The sequence below is a fragment of the Anolis sagrei genome, chromosome 6, assembly GCF_037176765.1.
Source record: "Anolis sagrei isolate rAnoSag1 chromosome 6, rAnoSag1.mat, whole genome shotgun sequence".
NCBI lineage: Eukaryota > Metazoa > Chordata > Lepidosauria > Squamata > Dactyloidae > Anolis > Anolis sagrei.
In genome coordinates this window covers 110,673,381-110,700,591 of record NC_090026.1, presented here as the reverse complement: position 1 = coordinate 110,700,591, position 27,211 = coordinate 110,673,381, and the positions used below count along the sequence as shown (strand labels likewise).

Genomic DNA, 27,211 nt, shown 5'->3' with positions numbered 1-27,211 from the left:
CTGGTTTTGTTATTGTTGTGTGTTTTCAAGTCATTTCTGACTAACAGTGATTCTTAGGGCCCTTCCACACAGCCATATAATCCAGAATATCACGGCAGAAAAATCCCACAAAATCTGCTTTGAATTGGGTTACCTGAGTCCACACTGCCATATATTCCAGTTCAAAGCAGATAATGTGGGATTTTATTCAGCTGTGTGGAAGGGACCTGAGACTATCATGGGCTTTTTAAATGCTGTGTATGTAAGACTTTTCCTAAAGTCCCCCATTACTGAATGGGAAATGCTGCCCTGGTCTTCAGAGTCATAGCCCAATGCTTAAATTAATGCCTCCTTTGTTTGTCTTTATTTCAAGAGGGAATAAAATTTGGTGCCTTATACCCATTCCAACTTTGGCATCTAAAAACATTGTTTTATTTTGATATATATGTAACAAATATAGTTTGTATTATTCATTGTGATTGGTTACTTTGGCTCTCTGAAAAGTGACTAGTAGTAACATACACATAAAGGGTAGGCAAAATAGTTGTTCAGATCCATAGTTTCCAGTATAAGGCCAAAACTGCCAAAACCTTTAACACAGTGGTTCCCAACCTGTGGTCCATGGACTACCAGTGGGCCCCAAGAACTAAAATATGGTTTGTGGCCTCACCGTTACTACACCATTGCAACAAGAGCAACTGGTCTCACAAAACCCTCTTATAGTGCTGAGGCAATGGGGATGTCGGGAAGGGAGAGGCTGACTACCCACGAAAGGAGCAACAACAAGCCCCCTGACTGCTGCTTCTCCTCCTCCTTCCTCCCCCTGAGGACAGCCGTTCCATGTGAGGCCTGGAAGCCTTGGTGTCTTTGTTTTTAGGCCTGTTCCTGGGGTTATTTGGAGTACTGGTTCAAAAAATGGCATTGGATAGACCACATCAGCTCTGGATCATTAAATATGGGTTTTTGTGGGTGAGCAAATAGCAACTACTGGGTGGCATATGTTCTGTATCAGAAACTATAGCTGATGTGGTCTCTCCAATGGAGTTTTCTGAATCAGCACCCCAAATAACCAAACTGAATATGAATTTGACAAAAAACCAATCCATAACCCTTTTGGTACTAATGTTGAAGAATGGTCCCTGGTCAAAGTGATCCCTGGTTTAAAAAAAAGGTTGGGAACCACTGCTTCTGATGTGAACAAGAGTAGAGAGATAGAGTTTAACTCTTTCCCTCCATGCTGGGGAAAATATGGGAAGAGGTTAATGTGGTCATGTTTTATTGCATTTTTTTCAGGCAATAGTATGCTAAAGTGGGTTGCATCAAAATGATGCAAAGGTCCTGTCATCAAGCTTCTAAACTAGTAGTTCTCAACCTGTGGGTCCCTAGATGCTTTGGCCTTCAGCTCCCAGAAATCCTAACAGCCGGTAAACTGGCTGGGATTTCTGGGACTTGTAGGCCAAAACACCTGGGGACCCACAGGTTGAGAACCACTGCTCTAAACTAAAAAAAAAATCTTGACACAGAAGGAGAGAAGAGAAGAGGGAGTTTGTAAAGGGCAAACTGACATGATGAATTTTTAAGAATAACTGCAACATTAGTCCACAGCTTGGAAAAATAACATTTTTGTACTAGAGCACCCAGAATCCCCCTCCTAGCACGGCTTGGTTGGGTTGCAGTTCTGGGAGTTACATGTCAAACCATTTCCCCTGCTTTTTCTGTGGTCAGATTGGTCCCAATCCTGTTACGGTAATGTTCCTGAAAGGAAGATGACACTCAGGGACCCAAATTCAAGCCCTCTTCTGGCTTCTCTCTCCTCCTGAAAGAGGTTCTTCACTTTAAAAGCTGAAACCATCACAGTGTTCCCTATAGAATCATAGAGTTGGAAGAGACCTTGTGAACCATCCAGTCCAACCCTGCCAAGAAGCACAAAATTGGATTCAAAGCACCCCTGATAGATGACCATCCATCCTCTGTTTAAAAGCCTCCAAAGAAGCTTTTAAACAGAAGCTGGATGGCCATGTGTAGCTGTGACTAATGTTGAGCTTAATCCCAAGAGGCCAGTTCATAGAAATTGAGTGATCTGCACTCTCAATGGACTGGTTTTCTTGGATAGAGTCAAAAGATGGAGCAGTAATCACTTCTTTTAGTCTGACTTCTAATGCAAAATCGTGACTGCAGATGCAGCCGTTTTTATGTTTTCTTCTGTGCTGCGCACATACAAGTTTCCCTGCTTCTAAGAAATCTAATTAAATGCAACCGCAGCTAACAGGTCTCTGAAAATAACAGCACACATTTTCTGTGTGGATATTCAGAGGAGAACTGACCTAATTTTGGCCCCGGGGCATGTTGTATTGGTATAACTATTTTAAAATAGGCATCTTTGTCATACATAGCATTGGTGGCCAAGTTGAGTCATGATTTATGTCTGCTGAAAGAACACTTTGAGCTTGCAAGACTTGTAAGCAGATTCCTTCAAACTTGGTAAGATTTACACAACTTGAGACATTCTGTCTGAATCAGTGTCTTGCTGTAAATCCTAAAAGCTATTTATCAGCAACCATAAACAATATCCTCTCTGAAGAGAAAAGTACACTTTATCCAAGGTAAGCCCACAAATGTCCAGGCTTGTTTTCAATTGAGTGTTAGAATACATCCATCCATCCACCCATCCATCCATAATACATACAATGCTATTCCAATAAGTTTACTTCTTTCATAATACCCTATGGCAGAGGTGCAAAGACTATGGTTCTGTATAGACGTCACATTATCTTATCTACTTTGCAAGCTTCGTCCACTTCTGGCATTGTGGTCACTCACTTGAAGATGTGACCTCAGCTGATTTTAGCTGAAGTTCTGCCTCTAGAAGTTTTAATCAAAATCATGCAGACCTCACTTGGAAAAAAAATTCTACATCCCCGTCCAGTAAGAGGATTTTCCCTCTTGCCTTTGACCTCTTCTTGTCCTGAAAGCACACCGGACACTTTGTCAAACTGAAGTAGGCAATGGACTATTATTTAAGTACTTCTTTCAATGTGACCATTACTCACAGTTTTTAATTTACCACGTGAATTGATAGTTTCCAACAACTATCTGACATTTGCAGCTGGAACTACATATACAGCAGAGTAAAGTGATAGAGGCATCCTACTACAAACCATTCTGAATTATCTAAACCAGTGGTTCCCAGCCTGTGGACCAGCCTTTCTTGTGGACCAGTGGTCCACAAGAAAGAAAATATTGTCTATGGCCTCACTGTTACTAATTGCAACAAAAGTGACTGGTCTCATGAAACCCTCTTATAGTGCTGAGGCTTATTGAATATGGTTTTCTGTGGGCAAGAAGATAGAGACTACTGGATGGCATATGCTCTTTATCAGAAACTAGAGCTGATATGGTCTATCCAATGCAATTTTCTGAATCAGCACCCCAGATAACTAAATCAAATCTAAAGTTGACCAAAAACTGATTTATAACTCTTTTGGTACTACTGTTGGGAGAGTGGTCCCTGGTCAAAGTGGTTCCTGGTCAAGCGGTCCCTGGTCAAAAAAGGTTAGGAACCACTGATCTAAACTATACTTCCTGCAATGGGACTTTTGAGCTTCACAGTGGACAGAGACAGGTTAAAGCTTGAAAGGAGAGCACTATACATTTTCAGATGGAAGATCAAAGCTCACTGCCTATCATTCCTGTCCTTGCCTTCAGTTAGCCCATGGCCATTGGTGCCCCAACAACCTTTCTTTGATTGTCTCCAGGCTGTTCCTCCATACCACCTCAAAGCAACATAAGAACATTGCCTAGGTTCACTGGTTTGGGGGGAAAGCTCTCCCAGGTACTCTCTCCAGGGCCTTGCAGGCTAAAGGTCTTAAAAACAGTTCTCTGATAAGTGTTGCACTACAGCTGCATTTGCCCATAGCCATGCCCCTGCTGCCTGTACATGATGGGAATTGTAGTGTTCCAAGAGTGTTTCAAGTGTGAGCTCCCACTGTTAGACCCAACTTCTGTCAACCTAGAAATTTGAAAATATGCAAATGTTAGTAGACCAATAGGTACCACTCTAGTGGGAAGGTAACAATGCAAAATGCAGTCATGCTGGCCACATGACCTTGGAAACATCTACGGACAACACCAGCTCTTCAGCTTAGAAATGGAGATGAGCACCATCCCCCAGAGACTGACACAACTAGATTTAATGTTTACCTTTACCTATCAGAAGGTATTCAGTAAAAACCCTTGCCATAATTAACATCATAATGTGCAGGTAGCCCATAACAACAGAATTTTATATATTGTGCATCACAATATAGTACTTACATATTGTTTTTCAGTTTTCCCATGAAAAAGTATCGGTGATGAGAGTCGAATCTTATATTAGGCACATAAGAAGGATATTGGTTATTATCTGGCAATAATATCTATAAACCCATTTTACTGCTAAGCTTCCAATGTCACAATTCAAAATAAATCAGAATAAATAACTTTCTGGAAACCGATCACATGACTTTTTGGAACACCAGCATTCAGCAAGAAATAAACTTTAAAATAAATTCATCTCCAAGCCTTCAATGCATTATTGAGCATCCCCTGAAAGGGTCTGGGAGTAACTCTCTGGTGCTATATAAACCCCTAATTGAAGAAAAAGGAAACCATTAGATTTGGTTCTTCCAACAATAAAATATGTAATTGCCAAACCTGGAAGGCGTCGGCTCCTTCGGCATGGCTAGAATGGCTCCAGTTGTTCAGCTAAAAAGCTTGATTTAGAAAAGTTATTACCAGAAAAGGAAATGGAAAAAAAGCAAGAAGTAAACGTACCCATATGGATGGTTGGAATATCCATGGCAGAGGCTTTGAGAAAAATACCAGAAAATTGGCCAAATGAACAGTATCAGAATGTACACTATGCAGGAAGACACGTATTGTAACACATAGTTCTGCTCTGGTTAAACAATAAAAACAAAGTTGATAAAAGGGCATCTTTTGTTCTGTAATTTGGCCACCTCATAGAGATGGATGTTGAGTCAGACCTGTAGCCTTGTTTTTCACTTCCTTCAACAGCTTCCATTTGTCATCCAAGCTGAGGGTGTTAGTAGCAAAGTGGTGGGGGGGGGGGGGGGGAGTCTGCCTTGGCTTTTAAGTAGCATTTCTTTATATTTTTCTTGACTGCTGACATAATATGATCAGTATGGTGACGGAAACCAGATACAGCTGCAATAGACGTTCCCTTTCTCAGTAGCTGGACTTGTATTTAACTGAACTGCATCCAGTCTGGCTTATTTTAGAACCTGTTTTCTCAGTTGAAATAAAGGTTGATGTTGTCATCAGTGAACTCTGGCAGCTGTGGTTGCACAATTTTACAGTCTCCCCAAATGACACAAGTGTCATTCAAAGGGTGGCAGCATCCCTATTGATTCCACGTGGCTCTAGCATTTGCCTAAAAGGTGATGAAGGGTGCGGGGAGGACATTCCTTCTTCCTGACATATTTAGTAATTAAAAGACCTGTTCCATCCCCATTTCAAGGGCTTGTGCAAAGGGTTATTGAAAGACAATAAGTCAGCGTTTCTCTACCTGGAGATCGGGACCCGGGGGGGGGGGGAGGGTTGCGAGGAGGTTTCAGAGAGGTTGCCAGAGACCATCAGAAAACATATTTCTGATGGTCTTAGGAATACCTTTGGCAGAGAAGGCTGAAGATTTCTCCACCTGTCCTTCTATTCCTTTTTGGAAACAGATGGCGAATCTTCCCATCCAAAGTCCTCCTCTGCTGTGATTGGCCAGACTCTCAGCTAAGGGGAGGGCAGAGCAGGTGAGCTTGGCACATGCCAGTGTGGTGCACGTGTGCAGGTGAGTGAGAACCTGCGAGGCTGGAGGGAGGCTCACACCAGCAAGTCCCTTCAAGTCATGGGGGTTCTGTGTGGAAAGTTTGGCCCAATTCTATCATTGGTGGGGTTCAGAATGCTCTTTGATTGTAGGCGAACGATAAATCCCAGCAACTACAACTCTCAAATGCTGAGGTCTATTTTCCCCAAACTCTATCAGTGTTCACATTTGGGCATATTGAGTATCCGTGCTAAGTTTGGTCCAGATCTATCATTTTTTGAGTCCACAGTGCTCTCTAGATGTAGGTGAATTACAACTCCAAAACTCAAGGTCAATGCCCACCAACCCTTCCACTATTTTCTGTTGGTCATGGGAGTCCTGTGTGCCAGGTTTGGTTTGATTGGTGGAGTTCATGGTGCTCTTTGAATGTAGGTTGACTGTAAATCCCAGCATCTACAACAACTCTCAAATGACAAAATCAATACCCACCCCAACCCCCCACCAATATTCAAATTCGGGCGTATTGGGTATTCATGCCAAATTTGATCCAGTGAATTAAAATACATCCTGTATATCAGATATTTACATGACAATTCATAACAGTAGAAAAAATGCAGTTATGAAGTAGCAATGGAAATAATTTTATGGTTTGGAGTCACCACAACATGAGGAACTGTATTAAGGGTTCACGGCATTCGGAAGGTTGAGACTGTAATAGGTCATTATGCTTAAAATGGAAAAATAATACAAGTTGTCCAACCACACTTCTTACAAAACTTCCAAAGCATATTATTAAGGATTCTCCAATTTGTCTAGGTATAGATGTGGCTTCTTCAACCTGGCTCCTCCTTGCTGTGTAAAGAGTATGATGTCCATTGGCTATGATGGCTGAGAATGATGGGAGTTGTCCTCCAACAGAACCAGAATGTCTAAGCTGACCTCTCTAAACTTTTGGTCCTAAGGATGTTTTAGACTTCCAACTTCTCAAAGGTTCAGGTGGCATAGCCAGTGGTCAGAGATTTGTGCCTGAGTCCAGAATGGCTGGAGGAATAAAAGCTGAGAAACACTAGTCTAACCAAAACATTTCTTCCCTTCTTCCATTTGCTTTATAGATGTGCTTAATCCTCCAGCAACCAGTGTTCTCTCGGGTGATGGGGAATCATGGTTCTCCACTTCTTTGGGGAAATAAGGTCCCAAAACACCTTTCTATTGTCTGCCCTCCCTAAAGCTGAAAGAACTTGTGGCTAAAAAAATACCTAGAGAGCCACAATTACCCACCCCTGAATGGGAAGAAATAGACTTAATAACTCTCATAATTTCCCAGCCTGCTGTTCTTTTCAACCACAACTCCCCAAACCGTCCAATGTGGTGGGAAAATGTGTGTGTGTGTGTGTCAGAAGTTACTTGAGAAACTGCAAGTCACTTCTGGTGTGAGAGAATTGGCCGTCTGCAAGGATGTTGACCAGGAGACACCTGGATGTTTTACCAACCTGTGAGAGGCTTCTCTCATGTCTCTGTATGAGAAGCTATGTACTTATTCAGGAACCCATTTATATTATATTAAGCTAGAGCTGATAGACAGGAGCTCAACCTGCTTCCTGGATTTGAACCACCAACCTTTTGGTCAGTGGTCCTGCCAGCACAAGGGTTTAACCCATTACGCCAACAGGGGCTCCGTGGTGGGAGATGATGCAACACATCTTGTGAATCCTTCCCCTTACAACCACCATCACCACCACCCTTTCCCTACTTACCTTAATTCCTGGTCAATTACAGCAAATTTACAGAGAAATCAGGTAACAGGGCCAGGAAAGAAATAGCCAGAGGAAGAAGCAAGTGCCTTCTTTCCTGCCACATGAACTCTCTCCAGCTTTGAATCTGGTAACTTTATGAGACAACATATGTAAAGGAAGAGCAGGAACATATCCTTTAGATGTCCTGATCTGGTAGGGACAGTCCCATGTAACACTTTGCCATCCCACTTTCAGTGCTTTGTTTCCAAATGAGTTGAGAGTCTCTTTTTGGAAGGTTGTGATGATGGACAAGAGTGGAACAGACACTAGGCTTGTGGTCTTACTATGTTTTAAGTAACTGGTTTTGTATATTATTAGCAAGTTACCTCAGGGGATCATATGAAAAATGATACATAAAATAATTGGTTTTGTATATTAGTGGAATATCTCAAGAGATCATGCATGCATGTCAGGTTTGTTTATTTAGCTCACTAACTTAACCGAAGTCTCCCTGAACCCTGGGTTTTCTACTGGTTTCATCTCTTCTGTTTCATCCGATTCCAAGAGAAGCAGTGTAACTCTTAGGAACAGCCACAAATCCAAATGCTGAAAGGAGAGAGTTACACATTGTTTTCATTGAGGTGACCACACGGATTTCAATAAGACCATAAAAGGGTCAATTTCTGCTAATCACCCCATTAAGAACGGAAACGCATCCTCTTTGGCCATTTTATTTTTCACCTGATGATCCCTCTAGGGCACGTTCCGCTGTGAAATATGTACTGAAGCGACCGTCTGTCGAAGGCCAAAGCAAATACAGCCACAGAACTGAGAAGGTAGAAAACAAGAGCGTGATGCTGTTCTGACTTCGAAATGTGTTCAGTCCCTTACTTTTATTAGTTAAGCTCTCCCTAAATCACATTAAGTTTTGGATAGTATGCCCTGCATTCCCATCTGGAACCCATTTCTAGAAATGTCCTGCGAAATCTCCTTCCCTGTCACTGTGAAGAAACGCAAATTCCAAGGTATTATTAATCCTCAATTTATTGTCCCAAATATCTTGTCTCACTTGAAGCAGGCTTTATTCTTCTCGAAGATTCCTGAAAGCATCACCTCTTGGCCAGACAGCCTATTCTGAAAGTGGAATACTTTACCCATCATCACATGGAATCCCATCCATAAGGGCTTCATTTCCCCTCACTCACCCCACCCTTCTTCATTCACAGCTCAGACCTTTAGCTGTTTGCTGTTCAGTTTTTAAAGCCTGGCCGAGCCCAGATCAACATATGTTCACCTAATCAAAACAAGTAAGCCGGGGGAGCTTTGTGTTCTTTGTTCTTACGGCTGTGATGGTCAGGGACGTAGTATCTGTTTGGATATTTCAGAACAACACGGGGTTTGGAAACAGTCTTGACTGTTCCTAATAAATAACTTACAAAGTAAAAATCTGGAATTGGATCAATTTTCAAGGAACAGAAAATACTGTCTCTAGCTGGAAAATGTCAGCTGAAGCTTGTAAATAACCCTTTCCCAGTTTCAAACCCAATCTCATGGCACACTGTCAAATTCACACTTCTTTCTTGCTGCTGTGCACTGCACTTGTTTTTCGGGCTTTTAAAAAAGCTGTCCCACATTCTTTCTATAAAAAAAAACCTGTACAATTTTGCGAAATTACAGCCACACCATTGTATTTTTATAGATGGAAAGCACAAAAAGGATTTACTCCAAACAGTTTATCTCATCTAAGGGTGCACCTACACTGTAAGATAGATACAGTTTGAAACTACTTTAACTGCCATGGATCAATGCTAAAGAATCATGGGAGTTGTAGTGTTATAAGATATTTAGTTCCCTCTGCCAGAGTGCTGGAACATCATCAAACTACAATTCCCATGATTCCATAACATTTAGTTGTTATTGAGAAATCAGACCCCAAAATGAGACTTACAGCAAGTATGAGCACTGTTGGGTTAAACCCTTCTGCCAGCAGGACTTGCTTTCCAACAGGTCAGTTGTTCAAATCCAGGAGAGCGGGTTGAGCTCCCTCTGTCAGCTTCAGCTCCCCATACAGGGACATGAGAGAAGCCTCCCACAAGGATAGTAAAACATCAAACATTTGGGCATCCCCTGGGCAAAGACTTTACAGACAGCCAATTTTCTCACACCGGAAGTGACTTGCAGTTTCTCAAATTGCTCCTGACACGAAAAAAGCCCCCTTGTTCCATAGTAACTCTTCATGAATCACCCTGAAATGTTGCCCAACATACCCCGGACTCCAGGCAATGATCCCTCAAATTATCATAATCTCTTCACAATGAACTGAAGGAGCACACCATAAACTTGCATCAGAGTCAGGGTCCTTTTCCCTGTTCCATCTGATACAATCTGGGGACATTTTCCTCTCCTATGCCACCAGCCATATTCACCCTTGCAGCACCTATTGAGAGGGTTGTCACCCTAAATCACCCATTGTTTATCTTGAACTAACCCAGTGTGTCCACTGAAGCCAGGAAATTAAACCCATTTATTGCAAAACTGCATTCCTTTCTGATCACACCCCTCTTGGGAGTAGATCAATAAGTGAACAGACTCTTCAAAATAATCCAGTGATATAATAATAACACTAATGATAGTTTATTTGAGTTAAGACCAACCCGCAATGATGTCTGAGGTAATCCCAGACCAATTATGAAACAGTTCCCGGCCAGACAGTTCCTGAGCCAATCAGGAGTTAGCACGGGAATCTTGAATACCTGTCAAATGTAATAAATATGCTCTGTGTTCACAATTGCGGTATGTCAGTTCTTTTGAATGTTTTTTTCCACTGGCATCCGCTCCAATTGTCTTCCAATAATCTGTGTCTTATTCAACTATCTGGGAAGCTAGACATGGTGGACCCCCAAACCCACGGTTCTTGCAGTAGCTGAAATCACAACAGAGCCATGGCATTTGAAGTAATGCCATACTCTATTCATTCTACAGTATAGATGTACCCCATAAAGCAATGAATATTAGCGCTATTAGAATGGGCAAAATCTGGTACAGAATGCTCTTGTTTAGGATTCAATGGGCACTCAATACTTACAGAACATGCTCAGTCTGCTTTTTGGCCTGCACTTTTATTTTCTCTCTGTCCATTTTCTATTGTTTCCCCCTCGATTTTTTTGGATCTAAATCTTTTCATGCCTCTCTCTTGCATCTGGATTATTCTTTTTGGCTGTGGAAGGATTCATAGTCAAGGAATGGTTTTGTGATCAGTACCTAGGATAGCTGTCTCTACCACCATCTCACCCGATCTCATGTATTTAAACACAAAATGGGGATTAGGTGATTTATTATGCTATGAACTTTCAATAGTCACTGAGGTACATCCAGAGGCAAAGGCTTTTGTTGTTGTTAAGTTCTGGAAATACCATGAACACTGAATGCAGAGACTTTAGTATTTTCCTCTTGTTGGGAAAGAAAAGCACTTTCCTTCTGATGTGCATCATTATTGGAACAATATTTTGACTTTTTTATAGTGTTGGAATTGTTTACATCTAAAAGTTAATGTAACAGGAAAATGAGACAGTTTTCATAATATTATAGACTACAGATGGAGAGAGCTTAAATATCCTAAAGGCACCAAATCCTGTCTCATCTTTGAAGCTAAGCAGGGTCAGCTCAGGTTAGTACTTAAATGGGGGGCTGCCAATGAATACAAGGTCCCGTAGGCTATATTGGGGCATATCTGAACACCAGGCACAGTGTCCAATGGCCATGAGAAGTCTGTGATGCACATCAGAAATGCCTGATATTGATGAAGTGAGCCAGATGTGCATTAGAAGAACCTGATGTGCATTAGAAGCATGTGATGTGTATCGGAAGGATCTGATGTGCATTGAAACACTCTTGCTTGGGGCTAGCTCTACATCTTCACAATTTTCTAACAGGGTTTTGCTGTATTTCTCCGAAATAGTTATGGATTAATAAAGTTACAAAATATAGACCATGGTGTAGAATGTCAAACTGTGCTCTGTTTGTTGCAGTCTTAATTTGTGCATAACGCTGCACCCCCCAAGGCATCTTAAATCGCTGACCTTGGAACCCCAGGTTTCAGCAGTGTCCAGGGAAGCATTCACACAATTAAAACTTGTGCACCAGTTGTGCCTGTACCTTGAGAAGTCAGACTTGGCCACAGTGGTAACATGCTCTGGTTACATCCCGAATAGAATACTGCAATATGCTGTATGTGGGGTTGCTTTTGAAGACTGTTCTGAAGCTCCAAATGCTCCAACAGGCAGCAGCCAGATTGCTCACCAGTGTGACATACAGGGAGCACACAACCCCCAGTTACATCAGCTCCACTAGCTGCTAGTCTGCTACTGAGCACAATTCAAAGTGCTGGCTTTATCCTATAAAGCCGTAAATGGTTTTGGCCCAGCTTACCTATCCGAACAGATCTCCCCCTATGAACCATCTCGGAGATTATGATCATCTGGGGAGGCTCTGTTGTTGGTCCCACCTCCTTCTCAGGAGCAACTGGTGGGAATGAGAGACAGGACCTACCTGTTGGTGGCCCCTTGGCTGTGGAACTCCCTCCCCAGTGATGTTAGATCAGCCCCCTCTCTCCTGACCTTCAGAAAAAGAGTGAAAATGTGGCTCTGGGATCAAGCCTTCAAAGAAGAACCATAGTGCAATTAGATTGACTCAGACTATGTGCAATGACTACTAGAATGACCTGGATTATGATTGTGGATTGCATGGTTTTATACTGATAGTAATGTTTTATAATATTATAATGCATCTAATTTTGATTTAAATTTTAATTTAAATATATTTTAATTGTATATTGTTGTGAAGGCATTGAATTATTGCCTATCTGTAAGCTGCCTTGAGTCCCCTCCGGGGTAGAGAAAGATGGGATATAAATATAGTAAATAAATAAAATCGATATCTCACATGAACATGTTTCCCCACCCACACTGCATTGCAAGGTGAGCTCCAAACATGTCAGTTAAATCAAGCCTGGTTTTTTTTTATACTGATGGATTAGCCTGACACCAGGACAATATATGGTATTTCTTTCCATATGAAGTTTTCTCTGTACACAGATGAAGTGGGGAAAGGTATGTCTGGTAGAAAGAAGTCCCGCCAGTTCTCTGGCAGACAGTCATTTACCATTGATTAGCCCAATGCAATAGTTTGGCTTCAACGTGAGCCCCTGAAAATGGGAGGGGGGGGTCTTGCTGGGGAGAAGTAATCAGCTTTGCTAATTGGCCACAGCTGGTGCCGGGCCACGGAGGAGGGAAGGCCAGCCCAAGGTTGAGGGCTGCTCTTATTTAGCAACAATGGCATAGGAGTTAAAGGAGGGGAAATGGATCTATGGGGAGAGAAGAGTGTCTGCCTGGAGAATGTCCTTTCTGCTAGTTTAGAGACAACAGAGCTTCAACTCAATGGAATCATAGCTGATGCTGCAGCTTAAAAAGCCAACGGGATATTGGCCTGCATCAATAGGAGTCTAGTGTCTAGATCCAGGGAAGTCATGCTACCCCTCTATTTGGCCTTGGTTAGTCCACATCTGGAATACTGTGTCCAATTCTGGGCACCACAATTGAAGGGAGATGTTGACAAGCTGGAATGTGTCCAGAAGAGGGCAACTAAAATGATCAAGGGTCTGGAGAACAAGCCCTATGAGGAGCGGCTTAAAGAGCTAGGCATGTTTAGCCTAAAGAAGAGAAGGCTGAGAGGAAACATGATTAGGGCCATGTATAAATATCTGAGAGGAACTCATAGGGAGGAGGGAGCAAGCTTGTTTTTTGCTGCCCTAGAGATTAGAACAGGAAACAATGGCTTCAAACTAAAGGAAAGGAGATTCCACCTGAACATTAGGAAGAACTTCCTAACTGTGAGAGCTGTTCAGCAGTGGAACTCTCTGCCCCAGAGTGTGGTGAAGGCTCCTAAACAGAGACTGGATGGCCATCTGTCGAGGGTGCTTTGAATGTAATTTTCCTGCTTCTTGGCAGGGGGTTGGACTGGATGGCCCATAAAGTCTCTTCCAACTCTAGGATTCTATGATTCTATGTATAAGAAAAGAGCTTTAGAGAACTGTGAAATCTCCAGATATACAAAGGATTAATAATCTCTCCATAGGTTGCTTTGATAAGCTGTTCATGGTATATTCATGAATAAGTCTAGGCATTTCAACGTGAAAACAACCCCAAAGACTGGGTCGACTAGATTGGCAAAAGCTGGAGCTAACTGTGGGAACTCACACTGCTCTCCAGATTTGAACCTGGAACCTTTTGGTCAGCAATTTCAGCATCTCAGTGCTTTAACCCACTATGCCACCGGGGACTCCAGATAACAATATACTATATACCTTATGCAAAGAATTTAATTTTGAAGATTCTGATGTTAACCTATTCTGTGACTTGAGAGACAGATAGTGAATTTAAAGACGTTCACCACTTTTCTAGTATTCTTCTACCCTTCTACGATTCTATCTTGACAGCAGTTCTATCAGACCTCAGAAGTTTCCATTCTTTGGATCCCTGATCCAAAATGATGATCTACTAAATGTTAAACCATGTCTCCCCCCACCCCAAAAAGAACAATATCAATTATACAGTTCAAAACGTTTCCCCGTTTCACCGCTTGAGTTTGGATTGTTGCTTCTAATAAAGAGTCAATTCCTTTCCCAGATGAAGGGCTTCTTTGAAGCTCTCTCCAAGCTATATAGTATTCATTGTAGCTATTGCTCCTTTCATGTTCTGAGGATCAAACTCTTACCTTTTGCCAGTCTACACTAGCTACCCAACCTTCAGGGGCAGATTTTGAAGCTTAAGTGTGCCAGATAAGTAAACATGGCAAACAACGCAACATTTCTTTCTTGTGATTCCAGACATGCAAGTCTCTTTTATGTGCTTCTCCATTACTACCCCAAAATTTCAAGGCACTTTTTTGGAAAAGTGTGATAGTTTATGTCTTTTGGGAATTGTTTAGGTAGTGGGCTGTGGCCACCAGTAACATGTTTTTCTCTACTTGAGAAGGAAATTCATTTATAATCCACCCAATGTCAAGGCCAAAGCTTGATTGAACATTCCTCCCGTCAGAACAATCAGCTTGTAGCTCTTCTTCAGCCTTGCTTGCATTGGAATAAAAAAGAATTCTATTTGCTTTTGCATCAACTGATTAGGCATTTCCTGCATTTGGGTCCATACTTTTATTTTCTACTGGCATAACTTTGTTAGGTTCACTTGTGATTATAGTAGTTCCTTCTTTTTTAGAAGGTCATAAATTAGATCTGAAACAGTTTCTTCTTAATCTTCCAAAATAAAGGAGCTCAGCTCTTCTATAGGAAGGTATAAGGTGCTAGCGCAGTGTTACTCAACCTGGGGGTCGGGACCCGGGGGGGGGGGGTCATGAAGGGGTGTCAGAGCAGTCACCAAAGACTATCAGAAAACACAGTATTTTCTGTTGGTTATGAGGGTTCTGTGTGGGAAGTTTGGCCCAATTTTATTGTTGGTGGGGTTAAGAATGCTTTTTAATAGGTGGTGAATTATAAATCCCATCAACTACAACTCCCAAATGTCAAGGTCTATTTTCCCCAAACTCCACAAGTGTTTGGGCATATTGAGTATCCGTGCCAAGTTTGGTCAGATCCATCACTGCTTGAGTCCACAGTGCTATCTGGATGAAGGTGAACTACAACTCCAATACTCAATGCCCACCAAACCAATCCAGTATTTTCTGTTGTTCATGGGAGTTTTGTGTGCCAAGTTTGGTTCAATTCCATTGTTGGTGGAGTTCAGGATGCTCTGTGATTGTAGGTGAATTATAAATCCCAGCAACTACAACTCTCAAATGACAAAATCAACCCCCACCCTACCCCATTAGTATTCAAATTTGGGCGTATTGGATATTTGTGCCAAATTTGGTCCAGTGAATGAAAATGCATCCTGATTCCTGCATATCAGGTTATTTACATTACAATTCACAAGAGTAGCAAAATTACAGTTATGAAATAACAATGCAAATAATTTTATGGATGGGGGTCACCACAACATGAGGAACTGTATTAAGGGGTCACGGCATTAGAAAGGTTGAGAAACACTATGCTAGCGGCTAGTCCTACCTGGAAGAAGGAGTGTCTGTTGTCCATTTTCTACCTTGCTTCTCTTTTCTCCTTTCCTATCATTTCTGCCATCCTGATTTGTGGAGAGGCACATTCTAAATTGTTGGTTTTAACAAATTACTTGTCAGGTTTGGAACTGAAAGTTATAGTAAATAAATATATGTATATAATGAAACTGTGGCCTTCCAGGTTACATGATGCAAGTGGGTTAAACTGCTGAATTTGCTGACCAAAAGGTAGGCGGTTCGAATCCGGGGAGCAGGGTGAGCTCCTGTTGTTAGACCCAGCTTCTACCAACCTTGCAGTAAGAAAACATGTAAATGTGAGTAGATCAATAGGTATCCCACTTTTCATGTATCTGTATCACTTTTTATCTCATTATTCATTAATATTCTTTCCTATCATGCTCCACGCTTGTAAGCATATTTTATTCTCAATAAAAATATATTACAAAAAAAAGGTACTGCTTTGGCAGGAAGGTAACAGCGCTCTATGCAGTCATGCCGGGAACATGACCTTGGAGGTGTCTACGGACAACCCAGGCTCTTTGGCTTAGAAATGAAGATGACCCCCCCCCCCCCCCCAGAGTTGGACATGACTTTATATAACCTGACTAGACTTAGTATCAAGGGGAAACCTTTACCTTTATCTTCATGTGATATAATTAAATGGTGGCCTTCCAGGTTACATTGTAATGTGAGCTATGATAAACAACCAGAATTCAGAGATTTCATTGAATACACCCCATTTCACAGGGTGAAATGATCAGTTTATTTCACAGGAAAAATCGGTACTTGGAAAAAGTCAAGTAATTTTCTGTAGAGCTACATTTGTTAACCTTTGTGAGATAATGAAAAAGGAATATTTAACCTACACCGAGTTCATAGTTGATTCAATAGACGTACTCCAGTTTAAACCAGCATCTAGATTTGGGCTTATGTTTCTGAGGCTTTAAAGATAGCGTATAATGGATTAAATAGAGACTATTGCTAAGACCTAGTTTATTGACTGCATTATTTGCAAATTATATGAATTAATGGATGTCCTCTGAACACATCTTGCCAAGACACTTCTGTGACAGGTTTGCCTTAAGGCCACCATGAATTCAAAATTACTTGGAGGTACAATGCAGCAACAACAAATGTCTTATGTCGTTGATAGAATTTGAAGATATTTTAATTAAAAATGTAAGAAAATGTCCATAAGCTTTTTTGAATTGTGAAGTTAAATAAAAGAACATGGTTTCTTCAAGACTGAACAGTGGCAGTGGAACTGTGAAATACCAGCAGACCACACCAGTTCACCTACAACATCAAGGTTTGTTCCTCTGTACAAGGTGTTTCCAAAACAGGTTGTAACTTGTGGTATTCCACGCCTGGATGCTTTGAGGAAAAACATCAAAACTAGCCTCTGCTTCTGAGTTAAACGCCTCCAAGTACAACTTTACTCAAAGACAGATTACAAGCCGACAAGAAACTGTTTGCTTAAACCTCGTGCTGCTAATTGATAGCTATATATAACCTGCCTAGCCAAAATAAAGGCTTGCCTTCTATTCACTTTTTTAATAACAGAAGTCCAACATTCCTACGAATTCAGCTGTGCCCTATATACAGGCAAACCAAATGCCAATAACCGCGTCATCTTCTGAGTATAGTGGATAATAAAATGGATTTCACTCAACACTTGTGCCCTTGGAAAAAATTGCTGGAGCCCATTAGAGACTGGCTGGTTTAATGGCATCTAGCTTTTCATACTTGCAACTTATGTCTGAAGGACAGCGAAGCAGTGGAAAATAAAACCAACATGAAACGGCTGCCTGGGTACAATAGAAATGCATGTGCTACTGAGGTGATTGTTTGTGTTTCAAATAATATATAAGTCCCCAATTCCCTAGATAATAGAAATATAATTGTGTAGTAGGGTGTTTTTTTGTCTTTTTTCAAAATTTAATTTAATTTTTGTAGTATTAATATTATTGTTAGTGCACTTAGGCGAGAAACCCTATACCTCTATATCCTATTATGCTTTTCCTTTTTTCTTTCTTGCTTTTTTAGATATTTTAAATAGTTTGTAATCAATAAAAAACTTTAGTACACTTATTGTTGATTATTTTGAAGTCTTGTTAAAAGATAATACAGTCATTCCTTCGGATTTATGAATTCTGTATCCATGGCTTAAAATATATGGACACCAAGTTAAACATGAACCAACAATGTCAAGAGGTGGCAAAAAAGGCATCCATAAATATGAGTACAGTATCTAGATTCCGGGAAGTCATGGTACCCCTCTATTCTGCCTTAGTCAGACCACACCTGGAATACTGTGTCCAATTCTGGGCATCACAATTGAAGGGAGATGTTAACAAGCTGGAATGTGGTGACTAAAATGATCAAGGGTCTGGAGAACAAGCCCCATGAGGAGCGGCTTAAAGAGTTGGGCATGTTTAGCCTTCAGAACAGAAGACTGAGAGGAGACATGATGAGGGTCATGTATAAATATGTGAGAGGGAATCATAGGGAGGAGGGAGAGAGCTTGTTTTCTGTTGCCCTGGAGACTGGGATGCGGAACAATGGCTTCAAACTACAGGAAAGGAGATTCCACCTGAACATGAAGAAGAACTTTTTGACTGTGAGAGCTGTTCAGCAGTGGAACCCTCTGCCCCGGAGTGCTGTGGAGGCCCCTTCTTTGGAGGCTTTTAAACAGAGGCTGGATGGCTATTTGTCGGTGGTACTTTGAATGCAATTTTCCTGCTTCTTGGCAGAATGGGTTAGACTGGATGGCCCAACTCTATGATTCTATGTTTTAAAAACCTATCGGTTTTATTGTGATCAGCTTTGAGTCTTTTTCTTAGATAATAATAATAATAATACCTTGATTTCACCATTTTATATATGGGGCACCATTTTACTACATCACTGTGTATAATGGAATTTTATTATTCACAGACTTTGGGGTACTGGATCCAAAACCAAGTGGATAAATGAGTTCATGTACAGTAAAAGTAGACAAGACTAAAATTTGATTGTTGCCTGTTTGTGTATGTGATTCTGAGTGAGTCAATCTACATACACGTGCAAAGGAAATATTCGTTTCTATTGCGATGGTCCACTGTGGTCCCTTCCACACTATACAGTAATGGCACCATGATTCTGGTTTAATTGCAATGGCAACAGCCTATGGAATCCTGGTGTTTGTAGTTTGGTGAGGTAAGTAAAGCTCTCTTGTTCTTTTGGGGTAAACCTTGACCCGTTTCATGTCCCAGCTTTTGGTGGGATCCCAATCCATTTTTTGAGCCTCTTGAAATCAGGAGGGCAGAGTGCCTAAAAAGATCCCTTTTCTATGGGCATGGATCAGCTCCCCACTTGTTTTGTTCTTGAGCCGATTTTCATACCAGGAGGGGCCTTCCCACTACGTGCTCCCGAAGGTAACAAAAGTAACAAAAGAACGGATAAAACAAAGGGAAACAGTTCCAGGCACACCTCTACTTTCTAGCAGAGAAATCTAAATATCCCTTCCTAAATGACAAATTCCTAGATCGCATAATATGGATCCATGTCATTTCAACTGGCATAATTGTGCTACACTGTGTAGTGTCGAGATAAACAGCAATCCCAACAAGGACTGAAATACTTTCAAAGGAATTAACAAAGGATAAATGTTACAATAGTTCTGTGAGTGGAAACTAGTAAGGAAAAATGTTACGTACTCATCTTGTCAATATACTTAAAATATGAAGAAAAGGTGAAATCTCTGCTGGCGTCTGGGATCACTTAAGCCTCTTAAAGGAATGGAAGATTCAGATCAGAAAAGGTTTAGAGATGCTATCAATCAAGTTTATAATACATGTGAAGCAGTATAAATTAAATCAAAAGGCTTAATTGAACACATTGGATTTCATTCTTCCAGTATATGTAATGTCCCTACATATTTTTTAAATGAGGTTAATAAAAACTTGTCTAGGATTGAGTTGGGGGCTGCCAAGGTTTTGATTACGGAATTGGGCAAAACTGTTTTGCTGGCTAGGAATAGAAAATTAAACCAAGAGACAGATTTAGAGACGACAATAACTACAGACAATTAGGCAGGTATGTCCTCAATAAACGCTAAAGTATTTTTCTCAGGGATGTCAAATTCATCATATTTTGAGCAGGTGGTATGTAACATCTATATTGATTCAATGCAGTTGTGGAAAAATAATGGGGAATCTTGGGAAAGGACGTGGGGCAAGAGAGACCCCTTTAAGCATATTTGGTGGTCCTGTTAATATATTGGAGAATTTTGGAAAAAAGAGCAGAGTGTATTGAAAAGATCTAAGGCCACGTTATTCCCACATGCCCTGAATTAATCTTGATGAATAGGGCTTATAAAGATGTGGAATGCTATGCCTTCCAATATATTTTCATTAATTTGCTTTCATTAATTTGTAGTATTATACAATTGGCATGGAGCTCTTGAGACATTACGATCAAACAGTTGCTAGTGGATCTTATGCAGGCAACTCTTCAGAGGAAAAGGGCAATTTTTAAAGAACTGGGCTCTTGTTTTAGCTAAGTAATTTTGACGTTGGTGAATATTAATGGCTTAGATGTTCAGATACAGCCTCCATAACGTAGCACTAAGTTATATTTCAAAAATGGTGTATTGAAAATGTAGGAAGATAGGAAGCGCCTGAAAACTGACCAAAATGACCACAAAATAGCAACATGCAGGGTAGTTTACATCTCCCACTCTTCAGAGCTGCCCAAAAGCACAAGAAAGCAAAATAAATCAGATGTCCTTTGACCAAAACCTTGGCCAGAAGTGATACGATATCACTTTTGGCATGTGTTGTCAAAGACTTTCATGACCGGTATCACTGGATTGATGTGAGTTTTCCGGGCTGTATGGCCATGTTCCAGAAGCTTTTGGCATGCTTTGGACAGATTATGCGGCCCATGGGGCTGCGTCATAAAACATTTTTTGCAGACTTCAGATAATGATCAAGGAGCTCAGTGTCAAATAAAGCTAAATAGACTTTGAAGTGCCACAAGACTTAAAGCAGCCAGGTGAAATAAAGGGCAGAGCTCCTCTGGATGTGGGTGAACTGCAACTCCCATCATTCCAGGTCAATCCTCCACCAAACCCCAGCAGTACTCAAAGTTGGTCATGATGGATATGCGTGCTAAGTCTGGTCTATAAGATTCATCTTCAGTGGGATTTGCAGTGGGCTCTGGATGTGGATGAACTATGAATCCCATCATCCTAGGACATCCTGCCCCCCTCCCCCCCAAACCCCAGCAGCAATTAAGCTTGACACACATCCCCCCCCCCAATTACCCAACAGAAAATACTGGCAGGGTTTAAAAGGGGATTGAACTTGGATTTTGGGAGTTATCGTTCACCCCGCATCCAGACAGCCCCTCTGATTCCTGACAATAATGGATCTTAACTAAACTTGGGACACATACCGAACGTGGCCAACTTAAAGTACTGGTGGGGTTTGGGGGGGGGGGGGGGAGAGAATTGACTTTGGGTGGTGAAAGTTATAGTTCACCCACACCTAGAGAGCACTGTGAACCCAACTGATGGTGGATCCAGACCAAACTTGGCACACAGACCCAACATGACCAACTCTGAATACTGGCGAGGCTTAGAGGTAATTGGCCCACAATGCTGGGAGCTGCAGTTCACCCACAATCAAAGAGCACTATAAACCCAACTGAAGATGGAGCTGGACCACACTTGGTACACAGACCCAACATGGCCAACTATGAATACTGGTGGGGTTTTTTTTTTTTGGGGGGGGGGGGGGTTGACCAACAATGTTGAGTGTTTTCTAATGGGACCATTAATAGAAACAATTACTCTTTCTTAGAAATAGCATTATAAAATACCTAACTTGAGCATTGCTGGGCACCTAAGCTAGTAGATATATAAAATCAAGTATTAACTGATAATAAACCTGCATTTGCAAGGCTTGAAAAACAGGGTGATTTCCCCTTTCATGAAGTACAGCTGAAGCCTTTTCTCCACTGTAAACACTGCATGCTGCTGAAGTCAGATTCGTGTCAATATATAGCAGTGGTTCTCAACCTTCCTAATGCGGCGACCCCTTAGTACAGTTCCTAACGTTGTGGTGACCCCCAACCATAACATTTTCATTGCTATTTCGTAACTGTAATTTTGCTACTGTTATGAATCGTAATGTAAATATCTGATATGCAGGATGTATTTTCAAATCCCAAATACCCAATATGTCCAAATTTGAATACTGGTGGGGTTGGGGGGGGGGTTGATTTGGGAGCTGTAGTGGCTGGGATTTATAGTTCACCTACAATCAAAGAGCATTCTGAACACCACCAATGATGAAACTGAACCAAACTTAGCGCACAGAACTCCCATGGCCAAGAGAAAATACTGGGAGGATCTGGTGGACACTGACCTTGAATTTTTGGAGTTCTAGTTCACCCACATCCAGAGAGCACTGTGGACTCAAACAATGATGGGTCTGGACCAAATTTGGCACAAATACTCAATATGCTGAAATGTGAACACTGGAGGAGTTTGAGAAAAATAGACCTTGACATTTGGGAGTTGTCATTGCTGGGATTTATAGTTCACCTACAATGAAATAACATTCTGAACCCCACCAACGATAGAATTGGACCAAACTTCCCACACAGAACCCATGACCAACAGAAAATACTGTTTTCTGATGCTCTTTGGCGACCCCTCTGACACCCCCTTGCGACCCCCACAGGGGTCCCGACCCCCAGGTTGAGAAACACTGATATATAGGCAAAGTTGAGAAAACTTTTGCTTTGCCTGTTAAAAATTTCTTCTATCTACACAACTATGGAACTATTAGATGTGCTGGGAGTTGCAGTCCAAGTATAGGAAGAGAAGGAAGAAAGGGGAGAAAGAGGAAAGAAAAGGGGAGGAAGGGAAGAGGAAGAGAAGGAAGGAGGGATGGAAAGAAGGAATTGTGGGAATTGAAGTCCAAAACACCTGGCGGGCCCAACTTTGCCCATGCCTGCCTAAGTGACTGGGATGCACATTTTGTATAAAATCTTGAGCCCTAACATTTTAAATCTAAATCAAACTTTCAGCAAACTCTAGCTCCCTGGGCTCCATAGCCTTGCTTATTATGAAGTCGAACTGCATCCATTCCATCCTCGAAGGTGTGTCTTGCTTTGTGCTTGTTCTGAGCCAGGGAGAGCCTTCCCTTCCAGCCTCCCGCGTTGTTTATGTTTACGGTCAAGGTCTCCATGGCAACCCACCCACGCCTGCGCCCCAGGCATTTCTAAGCGGCTGGAAGAAGGGCTTGGTGGGGGTCTCCCTCCTTCCCTTCCTCTCTCTCTCAGGTGGGGCGCTTCCCTTCCTGCCCAGAACAAAACAGCTCAACGCTTAGCCCGCCTAAGTAAGTGACTGCAGAGGCTGGAAACGTTACTTTTTGGGGGGAGGGAGGTTGGAGATGATGACCATTCCCATACTCTCCCAGTCAAGTGCTTGTGGGATTCTGAGATGGGTGTCTTTACAACAGCCATGGGCAAACCTGGGCCCTCCAGGTGTTTTGGGCGTCAACTCCCACCATTCCCAACAGCCCTCCAACCCTGGATGGTGGGAGTTGAAGCCCAAAACAGCTGGAGGACCCAAGTTTGCCCTTGTCTGCTTTGCAAAGTACTGAACCACAAAGGCTTCTCCATCATTGTCATCATGATCCAACTTTAAAACTTTAGTTTTTTTGGGGGGTAGGGGGAGACTAATAAGGGATGATGGGAGTTAGAGTCCATCCCTATCCAGAGAGCCAAATGAATCATTCCTGGACCAAACAATGTGCCTCCATAGAGATGTTCAATGTATTGTCGAAAGATTTCATGCCCGGAATCACTAGGTGGTTGTAGGTTTTTCAGGCTCTATGGCCATGTTCTAGAAGCATTCTCTCCTGGCATTTTGCCTGCTTCTGTGGCAAGCATCCTGAGGTTCTGAGGTTTGTTGGAAACTTGAATATATAAACCCAATTTTCCTAGTTTCCACAGATATATAAACCAAATTTTCCTAGTTTCCAACAAATCTCACAACCTCTGAGGATGCTTGTCACAGATGCAGGTAAAATATCAGGAGATAATGCTTCTAGAACATGGCCATACAGCCTGAAAAACCTACAACAACCCGATGTGCCTCTACTTTATGATCCAACAAATACTGGCAGGGTTTCAGGTGGAGCCTGGAAGAGGATGATGGGTATTGGAGTCCAGCCACATCTGGGAACCTCTGTCACTTTCAATTCCAGCTCAGACACATCTGGGGCTGATGAGATTTCCAGCTGCCCAGATCTAGGGATGTTGGGAGTTATTGCCTGACCATTAGCCAGGGCTAATCAAAATCCCTACCTGTTACTTCTATGATGTTGTAAAAGACTCCATTTCAGGCAGTCCCCAAGTTACAAACAAGATAGGTTCTGTGGGTTTGTTCTTAAGTTGATTTTGTATGTACATTTTGAAGCATTGCTCCAGCTAAATATATATAGATAAGCTTTATATGCAAGCTTTTTAAAAGGGAGCCCCTGGCGGTGCAGCAGGTTAAACACTGAGCTGCTGCACTTGCTGAGCGAAAGGTTGGAATTAGAATCTGAGGAACGGGGTGAGCTCCCACTGTTAGCCCCAGCTTCTGCCAACCTAGCAGTTCAAAAACATGCAAATGTGAGTAGATAGATCAATACATATCACTCCGGTGGGAAAGTAAGAGCGCTCCATGCAATCATGCCGGCCACATGACCTTGGAGACATCTACGGACAATGTTTAATAAACACCAGAACCTTAGTAATATCTGATACATTGCAAAAGGGAGATCAGGTGCCATTGTAAGGAAGGCCCACCCACATGTTAGTAGATAGTAGACATCATGTACTTTATGTTTTATAATTCATCTTGTGGGATATTTCACATAATATTCACATAGGTTTCGGTGACCAAGGGAGCATTTGCACAGTTAAAACTTGTGCACCAGCTGGTTTGTATTTTGTATATGAACACATGTTGTGAACCGGATCTGAGTCCCTCCTGGAGGTGAGAAGATTGGTATAGAAAACTTTTAAATAAATAAATAAATAAATAAATAAGCTGCACCCGTACCTTGGGAAGTCTGACTTGGCCACGGTAGTCCATGCTCTGGTTACATCCTGTATAGAGTATTGCAACACTCTCTATGTGAGGTTGCCTTTGAAGACTGTTCAGAAGCTTCAAATGGCCCAATGGGCGGCAGCCAGGTTGTTAACAGGAGTGGTGCTCAAGGAGCATATTAAATACAACAAATAGCTATAGATTTGTGACCTATAGTCATACTCTGCTTTGGGTTGTGATTTTTGTTGTTGTTTTTCTCCCCTCCATTGCTCAGGACTAAAACCCTCTGATAAGCCTTACCATGGGAGTAGCACTGACAAGAGCAGCTCAGTGGACTGCTGCTGGTTCTGGAACCGGCAGACTTGAAATCACACCGCTGAACGAATCTCTCTTGAATGAAATCATAAAGTTTACAGAAAGCTTTAGCAGCAAACATCCCCAAGAAGCTGCCTTTGTCTTTAAGGAGCCACTTCAATGGCAGACAAAGCTAGAGCCCTCAGCATTTGAGTCTGGCTATGAAGTCAGGTAAGATTGAGGTAGAATAAGCGTTTCTAAAGCCAGCATTAATGAAACATGAAGTCTGCCCATTCTGATGTTTGCTCATGTTACTCTTAAATTCTGAATTGCATGCCTTCTTCATTTTCTCAGATAAGTAAATAAATACCATTCACTCCCATGAGAAAAAGAACAATTCTGTTTTACTCCCGAGAAGCTACCAAGATGAGAACTGACTCCTTTTACTGGTTGACTTGCTCTCCACATAGCTTCTGCTGCCTCTTCCCCCATCTTAACATTGGGTTTTTCTTTTTCTAAATGCCACATTATTTTTGCATCAAGATTCTAGCTTTGCTTCCAAGATTGTGTTCTTATAGATGGGATGATGAAGAGAACATGCTATTTAATTTCAAGCCCTCACCCCACCTGCCTAGGTTTGTGTGAAGATCTTAATCCTTTTGCTGCCCCTTTTTCTATTATTCAAATATATCGCAATTTTAGATCTCCTGGCAAAAAGTTTGAATTCTGTGCTTTATTAGGGATGACTTTCAACAGTATTTTCATAGCTGTAGCCTATTTAGAAATTTTCCAGTTACTATGAATTCTTGCCTATTAAGGTCTTGTTTTCTTCTTCCAGTGAAAAAATGGTTCAGTCTCAAGAAAGAGACAAGGATGGGCAGCCCCTGCTCCTGGTTAAAGGATCAACTATCAGCGTCCGCACATTTGGGCAGCTCTCTCGTTTACTGCGTGTGGCCGCAGAGAAGAAGCTAAAAGAAGCACAGGCCTGCCTTGAAGGTATTCTGGCCTTTCTTTGTCTACATACTAGTCATGGGTGCAGTATTTGTTTCATTCATTTCATTCAGGTATTCGTTTTGTACTGTCCATTCAGAAGGCATGATATGAAAATACAATTTCAGGATTAAACAAAAGGTGACACGAAAGAGAAAGCTGCACAGTCCCTGTTGCTTGCTTTCATTTTCAGGCTGCATGTCTTTCCAGGGGAAGTTCTTCCGCATGCGTCAGAGGAGGATGAGGATGTTGGAGCTCAGCCTGTGATTGTGTTTCAGGATCAGGGTGCTTTGGATGTGGGGAGTGATGTCAATGAGTTTCAAGATGGCAATGGTTTGGTCAAGAATATTAATGCCGAGAATGACCAGGAGATCCCTGTTCAAAGTGTAGTTTCCCATGAGAATGTCCCTGAAGGGTGTGCGAATGATGGTATACTTCCTGAATTGTTACCAGAGAGTTCCCAGGATTTGGGGCTTGAAAACAACTATGTGCCTGCAGAATTTAATGAGCAAATAGATAGAGGGCAGGAGATTAGTCAAAACAGATAAGCCAAACAGTGCCTTCGGTGGTCTGCCAGAATCCGACATAAAAAGAGAAGGGAATCTCAATTAAAGCAAAACCAATTTCTGAGTGCTTGGGATAGCTTAACGAGGGGATAAAAGTTCCAAGTATGGGAAATATAGTCAGATGAAGCATTGTTTGAAATCAAGTGTAGTTCTTGCCCTTGTTTCACGAAAACCTTGCTGGGAAGATTCTTGTTTAAGTATTTCTTGTTTCATGGTTAGGATTCTTGGATTGTATGAATGCCTTCTCATGCCTTGGATCAATGTCTCCTGGTTTTCTGAATTATATTAGAGAAGTGTGGACTTTGTTTTTATGGACTTTGCTCAACTTTACCGTGGACTACTTTTGCTCCTACTTATCTTCTTACCTAATTGGATTTACCTATTTTTAAAGTGCTTTTTACTTGCTGCTTTTAAATTATCTTCAATAAAAGGATTGTTTTCCAATCAACGGTGTGGTGTTTACAGTCAGAGGGCTTTTCCTGTCCTGGAGTGCAACAGAGGAAGTGTTCGGGCCAATCAGGGCCCAAAAAGATGGTGACGTAGACAGGGTACATACCATTGATCCTCTGAATTGTACTGGAAGGCAGATTCCTAACCTCACACAATGCCATGCAAG

General features: G+C 41.7%; 1 protein-coding gene across 1 annotated transcript in view; it reads left to right on the top strand.

Annotated features, from left to right (window-relative positions):
- Positions 1-25,044: 25,044 nt before the first annotated feature.
- Positions 25,045-27,211, top strand: part of ODAD2 (outer dynein arm docking complex subunit 2) — an 85,467-nt gene continuing 83,300 nt past the window's right edge. Inside the window, exons 1-2 of the mRNA XM_060782468.2 lie at positions 25,045-25,270; positions 25,878-26,035. Coding sequence (XP_060638451.2) covers positions 25,047-25,270; positions 25,878-26,035 — 382 coding nt within the window. The 5' untranslated portion in view covers positions 25,045-25,046. The remainder of the gene's footprint in view (positions 25,271-25,877; positions 26,036-27,211) is intronic.